Consider the following 17504-nt stretch of genomic DNA (forward strand, 5'->3'; position numbering starts at 1 on the left):
GTAAGTTCAAGAACAGTAACAGCTTCGTCGAAGAGACTTGAACTACCAATGAAGGCAATCAGGATTTGAACATGTGGTAATTAGGAGGATAAGTACTCTAGCAGTGGGGTTTATTGTGCAGATGGTGGAATGAGAAAGTAGAAAGGGAAAATGCTGAGTAGAGCCAACTGTTTAGAGAAGAAGCTCCCAATTAAGAAAAGTGAAAGACTTTTTGAACAACAGATTAACAAAATGAAATAGACATGTAAGAAAAAAGAAAGATGAAGGGCACCTGGCTCAGTCAGTAGAGCATGTGACTCTTGATCTGGGGATTGTGAGGCCAAGCCCCACATTGGGCATAGAGCTTACTTAAAAAAAAAAAGAAGATGAGCTGGAGGTGGGGATACTGATTGAGAGGCTGCCGAAAACCTACTTTATCATGGTTTTTGTGGGAACCAAGAGAAAAATGAGTTCAAAAAGGAGCACAAAGAATTTTTTTAAAAATCAGTAGGACTAGATAAAGATAGGAGACAGAATGGAAAAGTGATGATACTCTTAGGAAGTTGAATAAAATATCGGGAAGGCAACGTGGAGTTTAGACATACTGAGTTTGAGGACAAAGAAATATAAAATATATAAATATTCAAGAAACACCTGGAGATGTGAATCTGGAGCCTAGAGAGAGGTCGGGACTAAAGGTAGAGGAACCAGTCACAGAGAAATTGTCTGTTGAAGAGCATACTTGGAAACGTTCCAAGACAGGAAATGGAAACGTGAGTATCTTTGAGTAGGAAATAAAGTTAATGGTGAGCTTCCATTCCATTCCATTCCATCTTTTGCTTACTTAAGACCAACGTCCAAAACAAACCCAATTAAGCTTTTTCTCTTTCTTTAGACTAAATTTTCATGACGGAAACTGTAGATAAGAAAACACAAATATCTTGCCTTGGTTTGACTGAAATTTGCGATTTTTGTTTACACAGTATGATTGTCGAGCCGCTGAGAGTAATGTAAGTTAGGCTAAGTTGCGAATTATATGTATTAAATGTCTGTTTGGTGGGATGGGTACATTAGTGGCACTTACAGAAGAACAAGGGGGCATGTGGTGTGGTATGCTGTGGTGCTTGGTCCAGTGAAGCCAGCCATCATTCAGATGGTGGAAAAGAACAGTGCTAAGTATCTGCGTTGAAACAGTAACCTGGTAGTGGTAGTAATGGAGAGTTTGAGGACATATCTGAAGAGATGAATTAAAATTACAAATCAAGGGGCACCTGGCTGGTTCAGTCGGTAGAGCATATGACTCTTGATCTTGGGATTTTGAGTTTGAGTGCCCCTGTTAGGTGTAGAGATTACTTAAAATCTTGAAAACAAGTGACAAATCGACAGTGCTGAATTTAGGAAGAGAGATCAATGAGGAGAGGGGCAAAATCTAAAACTCTGGGATCATTAATTAGACACACTTACTCCGTTGTATTCCTTCTAAAACCTGATTTGGTTTGTCATTCTCATCAGTTTCAGTGTCTCTGTATGGTACTGCTCTATCCCCTTGCTCATTTTCTTCAGTTCATCCAACCTTATCCTAGAAGCTCTGCATATGATGCTTTTAATGGGATTTCTAAATTCCTTCTCATAGGGTACAGTATCACCCCTCATAAGGTATAGTATCACTCCTCTAAGAAATAGCACTGAACTGAAAAAAAAAATTATAATCCAAATTGTAAATGGAGTGTTGGTACAAGTTCTAGACCTTGAAGCAAGTAAGTACCCCCTCCAAAGCAAAAATGCATGCTAAGATATATAATGTTTGTTTAAAGTGTTAGAGAAAAAGAAACCTGCTATGAAATCTCTTTTAACACCTCTCCAGGAACAAGAAACATTGTTATAACTGATTGCTGCCCATTGTCATTGTCACAAAAACATTTTTCCCGGCTCAGTGTCCAGAAGTTGTGATGTAACTCCATCAGTTTTCACATCACCTGTGAACTTATTCTTGTAGTTAAAGTCTTGTTCTCACTTTTTTTTCCATTTGGGATTCTACTTTTCGGGTAGAGCGGATCTAGTTTATTCTCAATCTCTAAGACCCGCACTGAACTTAGGCCTTTGATTCTTCTCCCTATTTGTCTTTTCCTTAGAGTTCCCTTGGGAAATATTTGTTACGGAAGGACAAGTAACTGGGTCTTAATAAACAGGCAGTTGTCTCGTATCATCCAGTGCCCAATGGAACTCAAGGATGCGAACTTTTCACGATGTGTGATCTTGCTGGCTCTTTCCTTCCTCTGCTCTTGCCTGTTCTTTTGTTCTGCTTTTGTGTAGTTGGGTCTTCTTTCCTTTGCCATCTTACCTGAAGCTCAGTCATTTTCTCTAAGGATGTGCCTTTCACAGGACTCTGTTCTTTCTGGGTCTGGGAAGCATGTAATGTGGCTAGGATTCCCTCCATTTGTCCCTCTTGATGAACCTACACATGGGGTTTGGTACATTGGGGGAATCCCTTTTTGAACAGTAGTATCTGAAGATAACAGTGACAGCTTTTACAGTTGGAAACTTTCGAGAAGATACCAGTTCAGGAAGCAGAAATAGCATGGGATTTGGGTTTTGATGAATCTTTAGAAAATTAGAATTCTCTTAAGAGATTGTGTGCCAAGTTAGCAAGGTTTGGAAATAATCTTGGGTTAGTGAGAGTGGGGAAGATTCGGTCACATTTAGTATATGAAGAGCATAATCCAGTGATGATTTTTACCATATTTAGAGAGAGATTTTTTTAAAACACTGAATGTTAGTTTCCACTTACCCTTTTTCCTGGCTACCTGCCTCTCCATTTCTGGGGAATGGAGAAACGGAGTGTAGTTAATCTCTCCCTTTAGTCTATCACAGACCTGAGTGGGCATGTTTGCTCAGAGCATAAAAGTAAGTTAATCCCCCAGGGAATGACTAACCCTCTGTCCGACTGCTACAGGATTATGAACATCTTGTTACCTTATATTTCTCATCTGTGGGGAACATAAAATTCCTACTTGGAATCCTTACGTTGGCTCCAGTTTTCCCAGTGGCTGAAGAGCTACTGTGTGATTGGGGAAAGGCCAAGTAGCTTGAGTTTTCAGACAAAGTGTCAAGGGAAGCCCAAGAAGACAGACCTGTTTTCAAAGATCATCAAAAACACCAGAGGAATTGTAGCACATTTTGGGCACAATATTCATTGTTCTTGTTATTTCTAAGGAGCCATGGGAATTGTCAGGACCTTTCCTCATTATTCTTTAGAACTCCCTCATCTGCTATAGTGTCCACAGGGCCTTGGGCTGTAGATTGTAGGTCTCTGGGACCCCATGGACAGCTGCAGTTTTCCTCAGGGAGGGTCTCACAGTAACACCTCACCAACCCATGCTTGTTCATACTTGAGCCAACAGCTGAATAGTTGATTGCTGTCTTTTCCAAATCACAAATGCTTACATGTTTTCTATCTATTGCACATCAAAATGATTTTCCTCGAGTAGATACCTAAATGCCACATGCACACACACACACACACACACACACACACACACAACTTTTTAACATTAATTACTAAGTTACCTCTACTTCCAAAGAAACCATCTGCACATACTCTGATTATGTGGTAATCTCATTTAACTCTAGCCTTGAGAATTTGGTTTTGGTGAGCAACATAATACATGCTGTTTTACCTACTGAAATGATGCCAGTGAGGGGATGTTTATTTAAAAGCATTTGTTCATCAAGGTGTGAGTGTGTAGAACCCATTCAAGAATAAAACAGGTCTCAACAAATCCCTTGTGAACAGAAGTGTGTGCATTTGTATGTGTGTACCTATATGCATTTGTGTATATTAAGGTATTTGGGTTTCTCTTCCCAAGGTGAGGAAAATCATTTTGATATACAATTCACATGGAAAACATAGACATTTTTAATTGACAAGTAATAGAAATACACCATTCAGCTATCAATTTGTATATTGACAGTCATGGGTTTGTAAGATATAACCATTAAATCTTATCTGAGGGGAGTTGAAAGAGTTTTAAAAGGATGATTCATGAACATTTCATATTGGTTGCTGCTTTGTGCATTTATTTAAATAGAACTTCTTCTAGCTGCTTAGAGGAAGTGTAATTTTGCATCCTTAAGGCAATGTTACAGCTTTATACAATATGTCCATAAGTGCAGAAGGACCAGTATTATTATTAAAGAGTGAAAATTACTTGAGCTTTTGGTAGTGAGGGAATAAAGTAGATTTTTACTTACTTCCTGTTATTTTATATTCTTGTAGAATTTAAATATATAATGAAATTTCATATGAATGCTGGGTAGAGATAGTGTGAATTCCACTGCTATTTTCGTAAATGTCATAATGATGGTGAAGTGGCAGTGAGTTGTCCTTACTGTAGGTTATGTTTGCAGTTCTCTTTTATTTATCTGACACTTGGATTGTTTGGTTTGAATATAAAGACTTTGCAATTTAGAAAATTCCAGAATAGAAAAAAATTCCGTAACGGAACCATTCATTAGTAACTCATTATTAACTTAAGTGTTTATTAGTTCCTAGGTTATTTTTCTTTTATGTATACTTTTTACCAAAAAGAAAAAAACCCACCCTTTTATTTTGAGGTCTGTACTTTTCACCAAATATGTTTTCAGTGCTGGAAATCTCCTCCTATGGCATTTTTGTGGCTCTATAAAATATCGTGTTCCATGGATTTTTCATTATCTCCTATCCTAGGCATTGTGGTTATTTTTAATCTTTTGCTGTTATAAACAATGCAGAGATGAACTTCTCTGTGGAGAAATTATTGAAGAAACCTGCTTGCAGATGTCATTTATTAACGTGCTATCGATTTAAGAAGACCAAGTGAGAAATGGGTGAAAGGCTAAGACTGGCTAATATTTATTGAGTTCTGACCTTGTGCAGGCATTTTGCTAATGCTTTTCATGCACTGTCATATTTTAGTATCCCTCATTCACGTTAGATCGATGGAGAGTTTAAGACAGGAAATATTGGGGCCCCTGGGTGACTCAGTCAGTTGAGTGTCCGACTCTTGATTTCCATCTCAGGTCATGATCTCAGGGTGGTGAGATCGAGCCCTGAGTCAGGCTCCATGCTCAGTGGGGAGTCTGCTTGGGATTCTCTCTCTCCCTCTCACTTTGCCCCCTCTCCAGCTCTCTCTCTCAAATAAATACACGAATCTTTTAAAAAAAAAAAAGGAAGTATTAAGAGTCCACATTAATTTAAAATAATAGGTTAGTGTTTAAAAAGTAATGTTTCCACATTATCTTCACTTAAAATACTTCATAGTTACTGAATAGGTCTCAGCAAGTTGAGTATGGTATAAGATTATAGAATTCTCTTCTTATTTAAACAATTTTATGAAATGAAACCTATGAAGTTACATTAAATAGTATTTTAATTTTTAACTTGTTGGGAATCATTAAATACTGGTAAACATGACTGCATAGTTTAGCAATTGAGACATTCATTCAGACTGGCTCTTAAGGTCTTCTGGTTCCATTGTGTGAACTCAGGAGGTACACTCTGATTTTTATAGCAGGTAGATCATGTTCCAGAAGTAGGCTCTATTGGCAGGTTATGACAAGGCCCTAAAAAGCATTCAGGGATAATTTTGGGGGGGCCCCTGAGGATCTGTGTTACTCTTCATTGGTAGAGAGAATGGTCCTCCAAAGATGAATACGTTACCTGGTACCTGCAAATACTACGTTACAGAGCAGAAGAGATTTTGCGGTTATAATTAAGGCTTTACACCGGGATTGTCCACACGGACCCAGTCTAATCACTTAAGAGCCCTTACACACGAAGACGTTGGTCTGGCAGGAGTCAAAGAGAAATGGCAGAAGAGAAGGTAAAGAAAGAATTCCAAGCATGAACGGGATTCAGCGTTGCATGGCTAGAAGTGAGAACTGTTGCATGGCTGGAAGTGAGAACTAGGATCCTATGTTTAAGGACCAGAGAAAGGTCTCAGGAGCTCAGGGCAGGCTGCCAGGGTCCAGCAAGGAAGCAGGCACCTCAGTTTTACAGATGTAAGAACTAGATTTTGCCAACAGCCTGCATGAGCCTGGAGCCACCAGTAAGGAATACAGCTGTGTCCATACCTGGTTCTGGCCTTGTGAGTCTCTAAGCAAAGGATCCAGGTGAGCCACACTACACCCAGACTCCTGACCTCTGGAAGTGTGGGATGTTCAATGGATGTCATTGTAAGCCAATAAATGGGTCATAGTTTGCAATGGCAGAAATACAAAATAAATACACATTCCTTGTTGAATATATACCCACTGTCCCTTGATTCATGAAAGAGCAGTTAATCTCTCATACATCCAAAGCTGCCAGGCCATAGCTAGTTAAGTTCATGGGTATCTCTGAAATTTGAAAGTGAATTTTTTTGTTTAAAATCCCAAATTTTTTTTATAAAGATCTTATTGATTTGTTTGACACAGAGACAGACTGTGAGAGAGGGAACATAAACAGGAGGAGTGGGAGGGAGAAGCAGGCCTCCCACCGAGCAGGGAGCCCGATATGGGGTTCAGTACCAGGACCCTGGGATCATGACCTGAGCCAAAGGCAGACGCTTAATGACTGAGCCACCCAGGCACCCCTGAGAGTAAATTTCTAAAAATAAATTCTGTCCCTCATACATTTATGAAATCTTCAGAATTCTGTGAACACTTAAAAGTTTATTCTTAAAGTAAATGCTGAAAATACAAACACTTTAAACATGGTTCACAACTTCTCAGTGAAACTTACCAGTCCTTTTACGTGCATTGCAATGGAGCAGGGGCTGGGTAGGTAGAATGTAACAAGCAGGGGCAGTACTGGTTGTCAAGGAGCATACTCCAAGTGAGAAAGAGGGGCTTAAGCATATGAAGTATTAAAGTAATTAAAGACTGGATCCTTACTATACTTATTTTAAGGCCAACTATATTAATTATAGTAATAATATGATGCTTTAGGTGTTCCAGATGCTTTGGGTGTTAACTAGTTTGATTCCAAAAACAACCCACTGAGGTAGAAGGCAATAACTGGGATCCTAGAACTTCTTCCAAAGTCATCATAAAATAAATGGAGATTTCCTTCTCCTGTTTCAGGCTTTTGGATCTTAGGCTCTGAATCTGTTCTTCCAGGGAGCCCTCCCATGTTAGCAAATTTTATAGATGGACTTTCTGATTGGAAAGCGGTTTTGTTGATCTGAATTCATCCAAATACAGGTGTTTCCAATGTAACATTCAAACAGATAGGAGACCCCTAGAATTTCTGGGATCTGACCGGTGTTAGAGTTAACACTGTTGCCACAGTTGAGAACCTTACCTCCAAAAAGTGCAATGATTGAGAAAAGGCATCTTACCATGGACATGTAATAAGGAATAAAAGAAATGAGTTTGCAACGTACAATATGTCCTTACAGGTAACTTTTGTTAAATAAACTCTAAATCCATTGAAAAATTATTTAAATGTGGTATAGATTGAAAATACTGAGTTTACCAGAAAATGGAAAAAATAATGAGATGTAAACACTAAAAATATAAACAAAGTAAACATAATGCTTTATTTGGTTATTATAACTAAAATTGGAATGTCCAACATATAATTATTTACTTAAAATATATTTCATACATGTGATATTTTCATTTGTTAAGAAATTCATGCGGCCCAGCAGTTAGGGCTTTGGGGAAATCCCTGATCAGAAGCAGTAAGAACAGTTATGAAGACTGAAAGAGCAGATACATCTGTTCTTTGGAGAAGATGTTAGTGTTGTTAGCTTGCTCTTTTCAGATTTCTTTCAACCAGTACCTCTGTAGCTTCTCCTGCAGTTTGTGTCATGAAATTTATGAGATTTCCAAAAAAGGCCCCTGGCAGTTATTTTTCATCTGTTTCAGATTTGTGCCACCTTTATCTCTGTTGGGTGGCTTAGGCGGCTGTGACATCACCAACTTTTCAACTCTAAGCTGACAGATACCACTACCTACAGGAGGCCTTTGCTTGTTCTCTTTTGGTGGTGGATGATTTGAGAAGGAGGCGCTGGTAAAACAAATCTTGAGAACAGTCCTTTAGTCTGAGCGCTTCTGATCTTTACCTTCCCCTATAAACCATCCTCTACTGAACTTCGCCTGGGAGACCATTTCCATGGTGGACGGCTCTGATTATCTGAAAGCTCTCAGAGCCAAAACATACCTTTTTGTAACTTCACTCCATTGGTCTGAATTGTACCTTCGGCCTTTCAGATATCTGAAGCTCATGATCGTAAGATCATCCCTTCTCAGCGGCAGGGACATCTCACTTCTGTTCTCAATCACAGATGTCCATACTGCGAGTGGGACCAAGAACCAGGGTCAGATGATGAGTAAAGGAATTCATTTCAAGGGTCTTATAATAAACTATTGGGGACCCCCAACTAAAGGGGAGGTTTCATTAGCCTGTGAAAGCCTTATAATTGAGGTACATATTATCAGGGTATAAACAGGGAGGATATGGCCCCATTGGGGGAGTTGGGTAGCATTCAAGAGTAGACAGTAACTTAGGTGGGACCTGAAGGACAAGTAAGTGATGGTCGCACAAAGTGGGGAGCTGGAGAAGCATTCCAGAGAGAGAGAAGAACATGTGGAAAGGCCCAAGTGAGGAAAGAACATGGCCCTTTTAGAGAATTTACAGGAGTTCTGTTTTACTAAGACTGGAACATTGACTTCTTTTTTTTGAAACATAGATTTTTGAGAGGAGTAATGGAGATAGAATACTGAAGACCAGATCAGAAGAATGCTACATATGTAGCGTTAGGCATTGGACTCTGTCATAGTGTCACAGGCCAGTATCTAAAGAGTTTTTTAGCAAGAGATGTAATGTAAAATTTATATTGTAAGGTGAGTAGTTTTGCTATAAAGAATGATGTGGTTTGAAGAGAGAAAAGTTAGAGACAACAGTCTGAATGGGAAAAAATGATGGGCTGAGCTAAGTCAGGGACAACTCACTTTTTGGCTTGAGTCCCTGGGTAGATGGTGGTACCATTCACTGACTTGGTATGTGGGACTTGGGGCAATTATACAGGATAGGAAGAAGTGGTAAGAAAGTCATTTCACATTTGGGAGTGGGTAGTTGGAGCTGCTCATGGAACATTGAGGTCCAGGAGGTGAAAGGCCCTAGAGATACAGATATAATGGAAGCACTGTGAGTAAATGAAATCACCTATGAAGAATGAACAGAGAAGGTCTAGTGGGCTGAGGATAGATTCCTAAGGATCATTAAAATTTAAAGGTAGAAGAAAAGGAGAGCCTTGGGAGAAGAGAAATAGCAGCCAGAGAGGAAAGAGAAAAGCCTGGAGTATGTAGTGTCATGAAATCCTAGTGGTGAAGAAGAGAACAGGTAACAGCTTCAAATCCTATGGACAGGACCCAGTAAATAAAGAGTGCGGCCTCTAGCTCAGTTAGCTGTTTCCTCCTGTGGATACTGTCTCTTCCTCAAGAAGCTGAACAGATAATGTTCCACACAAAATACAACCCAGATACTGATCTTTCTGGATTTTATCATTTATCAGTTTATCAGTTTTTTTTGTTTTTGTTTTTGTTTTTTTTTTTTGAGGCGGGGGGAGGCCCTGAATGTCATCCTTCTAGTAATATTCCTAAAAACATTGTTGTTTCTTCTGTGTAATCTCATTTCCATTGTTAATTCACACCGTGCTTGTGATCACCTAAAAACTACCAGATCTTTTTTAACATGAACCTCTATCAAAGTAGATGCATGTACATATGGCCAACTTGAATAGCAGATTTAAGAACTTAAGTGGAAGACCTTATTCTAGTGTATCTTGTTGCTTTCAGGCCACTTCTACCTACATATTAGTCTTTGAATGGTCAGCTGTTGTAATAAAATTAATAGGTATAACTGTATATGTTCAACAAAGGCTCCTACATAAAAGATTTTTTTAATAGCCTTGAAATAGCTGAGTAAGCATATCTTACCATCCCAGCATGCTTAACAAATACATCTTCAGTGTGGTGACAACAGTTCCTGGGAAAACAACTATTTGTTAAATAAACTGTTAGGTGGAGAGCAGCAATGTCTAGACAGATGTATAAATAACTTTCTTAAGTTTCTAATTATTGGTTTCTAATTATTGCTTTTCTAATAATAGGTAATCACAAGATTATCCATGTGTCAGGCTTGTGGCAATATTAGTTCTTTGGAACAACATAATGACTTTGGAAAGAGGAAAACAGGCCTCTGAGGAAGGAACAAAGGAAATTGTAACTTAGCTCCTGGGTGTTCCTTCCTCGGACAGAGGTCTAGCCAAGGCTCACTGCTCAGTTTGTATCTTATCTGAAAGCGTGTTGTTTAAGGAGCATGTTTATCTGTTTCTTTCTGGAGTTCTTAATGTCCTTACTAGCTTAAGGTTTTAGAGTGGTTTAAAGATGAGTATATTTGGGAATAGAACAGGGAATTGGATTATGTTTCTTCTTCCATTTAATATAGAAAATTGAGAAAATAGCTTCTATGTTTGTAAAACATTTCCATCACGGTATCAAAATTCAAATGTTTCTAAATAGATTTACTGAAAACCTTTAGGAAATCTTTGGCAATTTATTCAAAGTTAGTTTGTGAGGACAATGCTTTGGTTAGCTAAGGCCTTTGCCACAATTTTTCTGTCTCCCCAAAATGACCTTCATTCTAAGCAACGTGGCTTTCAGGGGTCTCTTCCTCCATGTCTTCTCAGTGAACCTCTCCCAGAGATGCTCCCTGGCACGCACGGTTTGCACTTGACGCTTCCTCTTGCCTCTTGAGCCTTGGCATTGCCACAAAACAACTTCGTGAGCCTTCGGATTTGGGGGGCTGAAGGTACAACTAAAGTGCCAAAGAGAAGACAAAACACTAGAAGTAAGACCAGCTCTTACTCTTGTTGAATTTCAGGGCTGTTTAGTGAACAGCCCTGTTGATTGTTGAAGAAGTTTAAAATATTGCAACATGTTTCTGATGGGTAACAAGGGGAGAGGGACACTTTCAACAAATGTCTTCTTTGTCCCTTAATTACCCTAGCTGTGTAGATATTCATAAGAGCAGATATACCCTAAGCTACAGATGTGTTTTTAATTATTTAGTGCTCTTGTATATTGAATCAATTATGATTTCAGTTAAAGTTTCAGCATCTTAAAAGTGTCCTTGCAGTTTTCCTTGTTCTTCAAGTCGTTGGTGACTGTGGAACTGCTGATGCAGGAACTCGGTCTTATCATTTGATTGGATTATAGTGTTAATTCTAGAGCTACACTACAGGGAAGGCCATGTTCCTTCACAAATGAATTAAGTTAGAGGAGAACAACCTACAAAGGAAAGATGGATTGCCTTTTGAAATGATTATAAGATTAAAAGTTTGAGTCTTCGGAAAACTAAGATACCTTATTGAACAGAACAGTGATTGTCAACCCTGGATCCAGCCTAGAGTCCATCACTTAGGGACCTTTGAAACCACAGCATAGCAAGTTTTCTGCACTCTTCCCCAGAGTCGGACTCAGTTGGGGCTTAGTGTCCGAAGTTTTTTAAAGCTCCCCAGGTGATTTTAAAGTGCAGTCAGACTTGGGAACTACCAAAATAGCTTGATGAAAATCCAAGCTAGTTAAAGAAAGCATTTCTTAATAAAGCAGTGACTCCATAGCTATTTGATAAGAAGAAGCATGAGGGGAAAAAATGAGGAGAAAAGCTTTTAGTGAACATTTGTAGAAGTTTACCATCTCTTACTCACTTTTGAAGCACAAAAGCTCTGGAAAACAAGTTTCTCAGTACTTACTCAGTGACAAAACCTAACCTACTCTGAACATGTATAGTGGAAAATCCCAAGGCCTTTTTCTAGTCTTCCATTGTCTCATTTGGTATGAATAATTACACATTTCACTGCAGAATTTATTCATGTGTCTGATTTCTGATGACGAGTTGTTGCCCCAGACCTCCCTAAGGAAGTGACATTGATAGAGTCCCTCTCTGAAATGGATAAACGTTGGAATTCTGAACTACATCTAGCCCCAGGGGATGCAGATCATGGTGGGGAAGGGCTGTCATGGGGAAGGTCAAGGTAATAGTGTACTCTCTTTCTACTCACCGAGGCAGCGGATTAGCACCTACATTAAATAGAAAAAATGGCCGGTAGCAGCACATGGCTCTTGGCTCTGGCCACATACATGTCTTGAGCCCAATCTTAGAAGAGGGTTCATTTCAGTCACAGAGAATAACGAAGGTTAACCATCAACACGAGTAGATCAAATAGAAAAATAGTCATTTTCTTATAAAAGACTCCTCGGGAGAACAAACTGTCTCAGACTTTGGTGGTTTGGAACTACACATTTATTATCTCAAACAGTTCCTGACTGTCAGGAATTCGGAGCATCTCACAGCTGGGCTGCTTTTGCTCGGGGTGGCTCAGGAAGTTGTCAGAATGGGGGCCAGGATCCCGGCTCTCTGGTGCTGGAACCGGGACTTTATGTTCAGTGCCAACCAGTCCCTTCCTAGGAAATTCTAGTTTCTGTTTCTGCAGCTGGGCAAAGTTTTAGTTTTCAGTATAAACGTAATAATTATTGGCAGAGGAGGCCCTGAGTCCTTCTGATATTCTGTTCTGAAGAGACCTCCTGGGAGTAGCTTATTAGTGGAGAATGCCTTCTCCTTGTTGTTTTTCTCTCCCCCTAGGTCCTTTCCATGATTTTCCTGAAGTTGCATAGGCATCTACCCCCTGTGGGCTAGTGAGTGATTGTTGATGATGGCTCTGGATAATACCAGGAAAGACAGACAGATCCCTGCCTCAGTGGAGCCTCCTCTAGAAGACAGCAATTAGTCATTCATTTGAAAACTATTAAATACTTGGCAGTGTGCTCTAAAAAAAGAAAAAAAGGTTCTGTGGAGATGCTGTAGGAACATATAATAAGATCTTAGCTAGTTTGTGTTTTTGCTTGATCAGTGCTTTGTCCTTTGTGTTTTATAGGAAGAATACCTACGCTTGGGGTGTTTGTCAAAAGCCTCCATTCTGGGGCGAAAACATGGGAGCCGTTGCACACCCCACTCCGCATAACACACTTTTAAATCCTCCCTGACTACAGACACTCGGGGGATTTTGTGTGGTTCTGTAGAGTAATCTTATTTACTTTAAAACTTTTTTTTTTTTTTTTTAAACCTGGGTTCTTTCTACATTCACCTGTGACGTTCTTGTCTCTCTCATTGCCCTCTGTCCCCTCCTTCCAGCTCGGCTGAAATGTTGTGACCTTTCCTCACGCATTCCCTTTCTCCCTTTCTTGCCCTACCACATCTTTGAAAGGATGAGGTGTTATACAAAGCTGGAAATCTAATACCTTCCTTTTCTGAGCTCTTTGTATTTTGAGACATTTCTGATTAGAAGAAGAAAAACTGAAGATCTGCTGAAGAGAATTTCGGGAAACTGAGAGGAGGCTGAGGAAGACTGTTTTTGATCTTCTGTAAGCAAATGAAGGGATCTGCCTTCGGCAGCTTTTCCCATCTGTGCTTTCTTCCTGGCCGTGAGCCCAGCTGGGATCTTCCCTGTGAGGTCATAAAGTCAGAAACCCGTTGACAAGATCCTAGTGGATGTTTATGGTCTGCCTCTTTGCCCCAAGTATTTGTGACACAGTGAGGGAAGAAAATCCTGGATAGAGAGGGCGATAGAACTGTTACAAATATGTCAAGTATGCAGTAAGTGATGTTTTTAGTGTGTGGCTGTTTTTATTTGACTGCCCGTACAAGTATTTGTAAAGGTTTTTCTCTGGTCATGTATGCCTTCTCTTTCCCATCGCCCACTTTTTCTCCCTAAGTTGTTCAACTGCAGATTTTCCTACTGTGAGCATTTTCAGAACTTGGAGAGGGACTGATGGCCTTCTCATTACTGCATAATTTCCCAGAGAGGTAGCGTCAGAAGGTATCAAAGAATGGGCTAAATGAAGAGTAAGCCCTTCTGCCTGGGAAGCATAGTAGCCAGGAGGAGAAAACACAGCAGTAAGGCAGTGGTGGGGCGCGGGGAGGAGAGCTGTCTTCCTCAGGGGCCACGATCCTGGCCATTGAGAGAGCAGTCCACAGCAGGGTCCCAGAGTATAGCATATAGATCTACTTTTGCCTTCAAGTAAATGAATATAAATTAGATTAACTTCAATAGCAAGTCTTATGTAACCTTGAACTTGTGTGTTCTCCCTTTAAAATGTCATTAGTATAATAAGCTGCAGGGTGCTTCCAAACTCACCAGCGCCTCCAAACCCCTGAACATAGGCACACTTCTGAGCTTAAAAGACTGTCCTAGAGAGGAATGAGCTTGTGCATTGTGGAGTTTTTATTGCTGCTAAACATAGACTTCCCAAAGATTATCTTCATGGTACCTTTTTTTTTTTTTTTTTTTTTAATCTTGTCTTTGAAAGTGACTGTGGTTATCTTTTTGTCTCTTTTTTATGTTCCTCTTTGGGAATGCTTTTAGGAAAGGATTTAAGCCTTCAAAGTTGAGGGGGAGTGAGTGCCTGTGGAGAGAGAGAGACTGGGAGCAAGCAGAAATGTGGACAAATAAGTGGGGTTGAGGGGTTTTAAAGGTCGTCTTGTCTGTTCCCTTTTCACCTACCCTGGGAGAGGGTGGTGCTTGCTTTTCTGGAGCATGTTTTCCAAAATGGTTGCCGTAAACCTGCCAGACTTCAAATGAACATTGATTGTGTTTGAGTAGAGATCCAAGTACACCAGGATCACCTATTTAATTTTTCTAGAATTTCTGTGTAAGCTAGAATCTTTGAAGGGATAAAGAGTATTTAATATTTTTACCAAGGTGTCATGCATGTTTTAGTAATTGATTATTTGTGTCATTTCTAAGTGTCTTATAATTACTGTTTTGAGGCTCTTCCCCAAAATACCAATGTTTTACAGTGTATACATTCTGGCAACTGCCTAATTTCTTGTGAAAGTAAATCAATATGATTCTTCCAGATTTTTGGCCTAAAATTCCTATACAGAGGTTTTTCCCTGATATTAAAAACAAACAAAACCCCAAAACGTGACAGCAAACATAATTTTCATTGCCGTAACTCCTAATTTCAGTTCATACCTAAACACAAAGTACTGCTTTTGATAACTACATTTTTCTTATTCTAATTTGATCTTTTCCCCCTAATATCTTACCAGGTGCAGAGAGAACTAGCGGCTGTTATTGCTTTGAAAGCAAGGAAGTCTGGTGAGTAGTCTTTCCTGGAACTGGGTGTATCTCAGGAAGTTTAGATGCAGAATGCAGAAAAATCACTGTTTCTTTTTAAAATGATCTATTCTGCCATTGGCATAGCACAGAATACTCTATGTAGTTCTTTAAAATTTCACTGCTTTGCTTTCATATTTCAAGGAAAACTGAAATTAAAAATCAAAAAAATATGTTTGTAATCTGTTGCAACCATGAGGAAAGTCTCTGTACACAACCCAAGAAGCAAATCACATTGCATTTACCTATCATAATGACAGAGGAAAATAACACAAAGTTGATCTTTGTTTAAGGGTGTATTTTTTTCATCTCAAAGCAGTTTCTTCTAAAAATAATTATGTAATGACTTTAAAAGCAAGCTTTTATGTAGAACTAATTGCGTGGATCTGATCCCTGATACCTGTAGGACACAATCTGGAAGCGATCTGTGGAAAGGAAAAGGGAGCTTTCAGAGACATTTTGAAGGAGAGAAAGCCATACTCTGGTGAAATTCAATATGAGATGGAGACTTACTGAGGTAGAAAAACACTTAGGAAGAGTGGGTGAAGGAGGCATTGTTTGCTGTTCAGAGGAAAGAGGTCATTCTGAATAGAATGACAAACTGAGGGGAAATGCTACTTGGATCACGGCAAACTGGAATAAGACTTTTCAGGCAGAAAGACTATGACAAAATCAAAGAGATGACAAAAATCGAAGAAATAAATGGAACAGAAATGCCTCGAAAACACAAACCATGCATTTTATATCTTTCCTTTTCCACTTAGAAACGCTAAGAGTTTGCTTTTCCCTCAGTTACTTTTTGAATCCAATACACCTTAGTGTGAATTAGCTTTCCCTACGTAATCTCTTCTGCTTGTTGCTTTGGCTGGTGGAGAGGACACAGAGCCTGCATGCCATAAAGGTGGAGAGAGGATGCGAAGAACAGCCATCTTGACCCCCAGGGTAATGAGGAGGGGGCATCCTGGATAGGGCTCAAAAGTGCCAGCATTAGATCGTGGTTGCTTGCATAGGTGGAAGCCTGATGGAGAAAGGACATCAGTATAAAGGTTTTGGGAGAGAGGGCCAGGAGATAAATTCTGCTAGCGTGGCTCTTCATTCCCATAATCATAAGGAAACAAAACCTATGGTCCATTTGAGTTGGAATGGCAGTGCCTTATAGGGTAGGATTTTTTTTTTTTTTTTAAGTTTCAGAAAAAAGGGAAATAATAAACTTGAAGTGTGTTATTGCTAGAGAAAAACAGAGCAAATAAATATAGAGAGGCTGGAGAAGAGAGTTACTATTTCACACAGAGTGGGATGGAAGGGGACATTTGAACAAAAACCTGAAATCAGTGAAGGGGTGAGCCATGTGGATAGCTGAACTAGAGCATTTGGGCATAGGTACGTGAAATGTAAGACTTAGATGAAGGGTTTTTTTTTTTTTCTGTGTTTGTTGTTTGGGTGTTTTGACTTATGAATGTCCAGTTGCCCCAGCTCCTTTGTTGAAGAGACCATCTTTCTTTCATTGAATTGCTTTTATGCCTTTGTCAAAAATAAGTTGGGCATATTTGTGTGGGTATATTTCGAGGTTCTGTGTTATTGTCGATTGAACAGATTCTGTTGGTATGCACCCGTCTTGATTACTGTATCTTTATATAATCCACTTTTTATAGGATTTATTTTCATGTCAGTAGTATAGATCTGCATCATCAGTAGTTTTGTTAGCTAAATATATGTACACTTTATTTAACTAATTCTTGGTTGTACATTTAGGTTTTTAATTTTTTTTCCTATTTTAAATAATAATAGAAGGACCTAAATATATATTCTTGTGCTTGTGTTATTTTTGCTCTTTTCCAATTATTTTCTCCTTATTATATATATAAATATATAAATGTTAAAATTGGAATATCTAGGTTGATAGCTAGGTGTAGACACTGTTAAAGTTTTGTTCTTCACGTTTAGGACTTTAAGTTATCTGCAATTTGTTTTTGTATATGCTTTCAGGTAGAAATCAAATTTTATGTTTTCCTTATGCTAAGCCAGTTACCCCAGGAGCATTTATTGGACATGATGCTAACTCTATCATACATGGAATTCATATATATTATTTCAATTACCTACCAGAACTTTATAATAATAAGACTTTTTCTGGGGTAGGGATAAGGCAAATCTCTTTTTACCTTTCTTGTTCTCTTCATAGTTTTTTTGTTGTTGTTGTTAGGTTCTGTGAAATCTCCTTCAGAATTTTTAAAAGTATATTGCATTTATAGATCTCTAGATAAATTTGACATTTGTGAAGTAAGTGTTTCCATCCATGAACTGAGGATATCTTATTTT

General features: G+C 39.0%; 1 protein-coding gene across 2 annotated transcripts in view; it reads left to right on the forward strand.

Annotated features, from left to right (window-relative positions):
* RAPGEF5 (Rap guanine nucleotide exchange factor 5) overlaps positions 1-17504 on the forward strand; it is a 218835-nt gene that overhangs the window by 65351 nt on the left and 135980 nt on the right. For both annotated transcript variants that reach the window (XM_032873502.1, XM_032873512.1), the window contains exon 7: positions 15119-15167. In XM_032873502.1, coding sequence (XP_032729393.1) covers positions 15119-15167 — 49 coding nt within the window. The remainder of the gene's footprint in view (positions 1-15118; positions 15168-17504) is intronic.

The sequence above is a fragment of the Lontra canadensis genome, unplaced genomic scaffold, assembly GCF_010015895.1.
Source record: "Lontra canadensis isolate GAN:19392208 unplaced genomic scaffold, GSC_riverotter_1.0 scaffold2, whole genome shotgun sequence".
Classification (NCBI taxonomy): Eukaryota; Metazoa; Chordata; class Mammalia; order Carnivora; family Mustelidae; genus Lontra; species Lontra canadensis.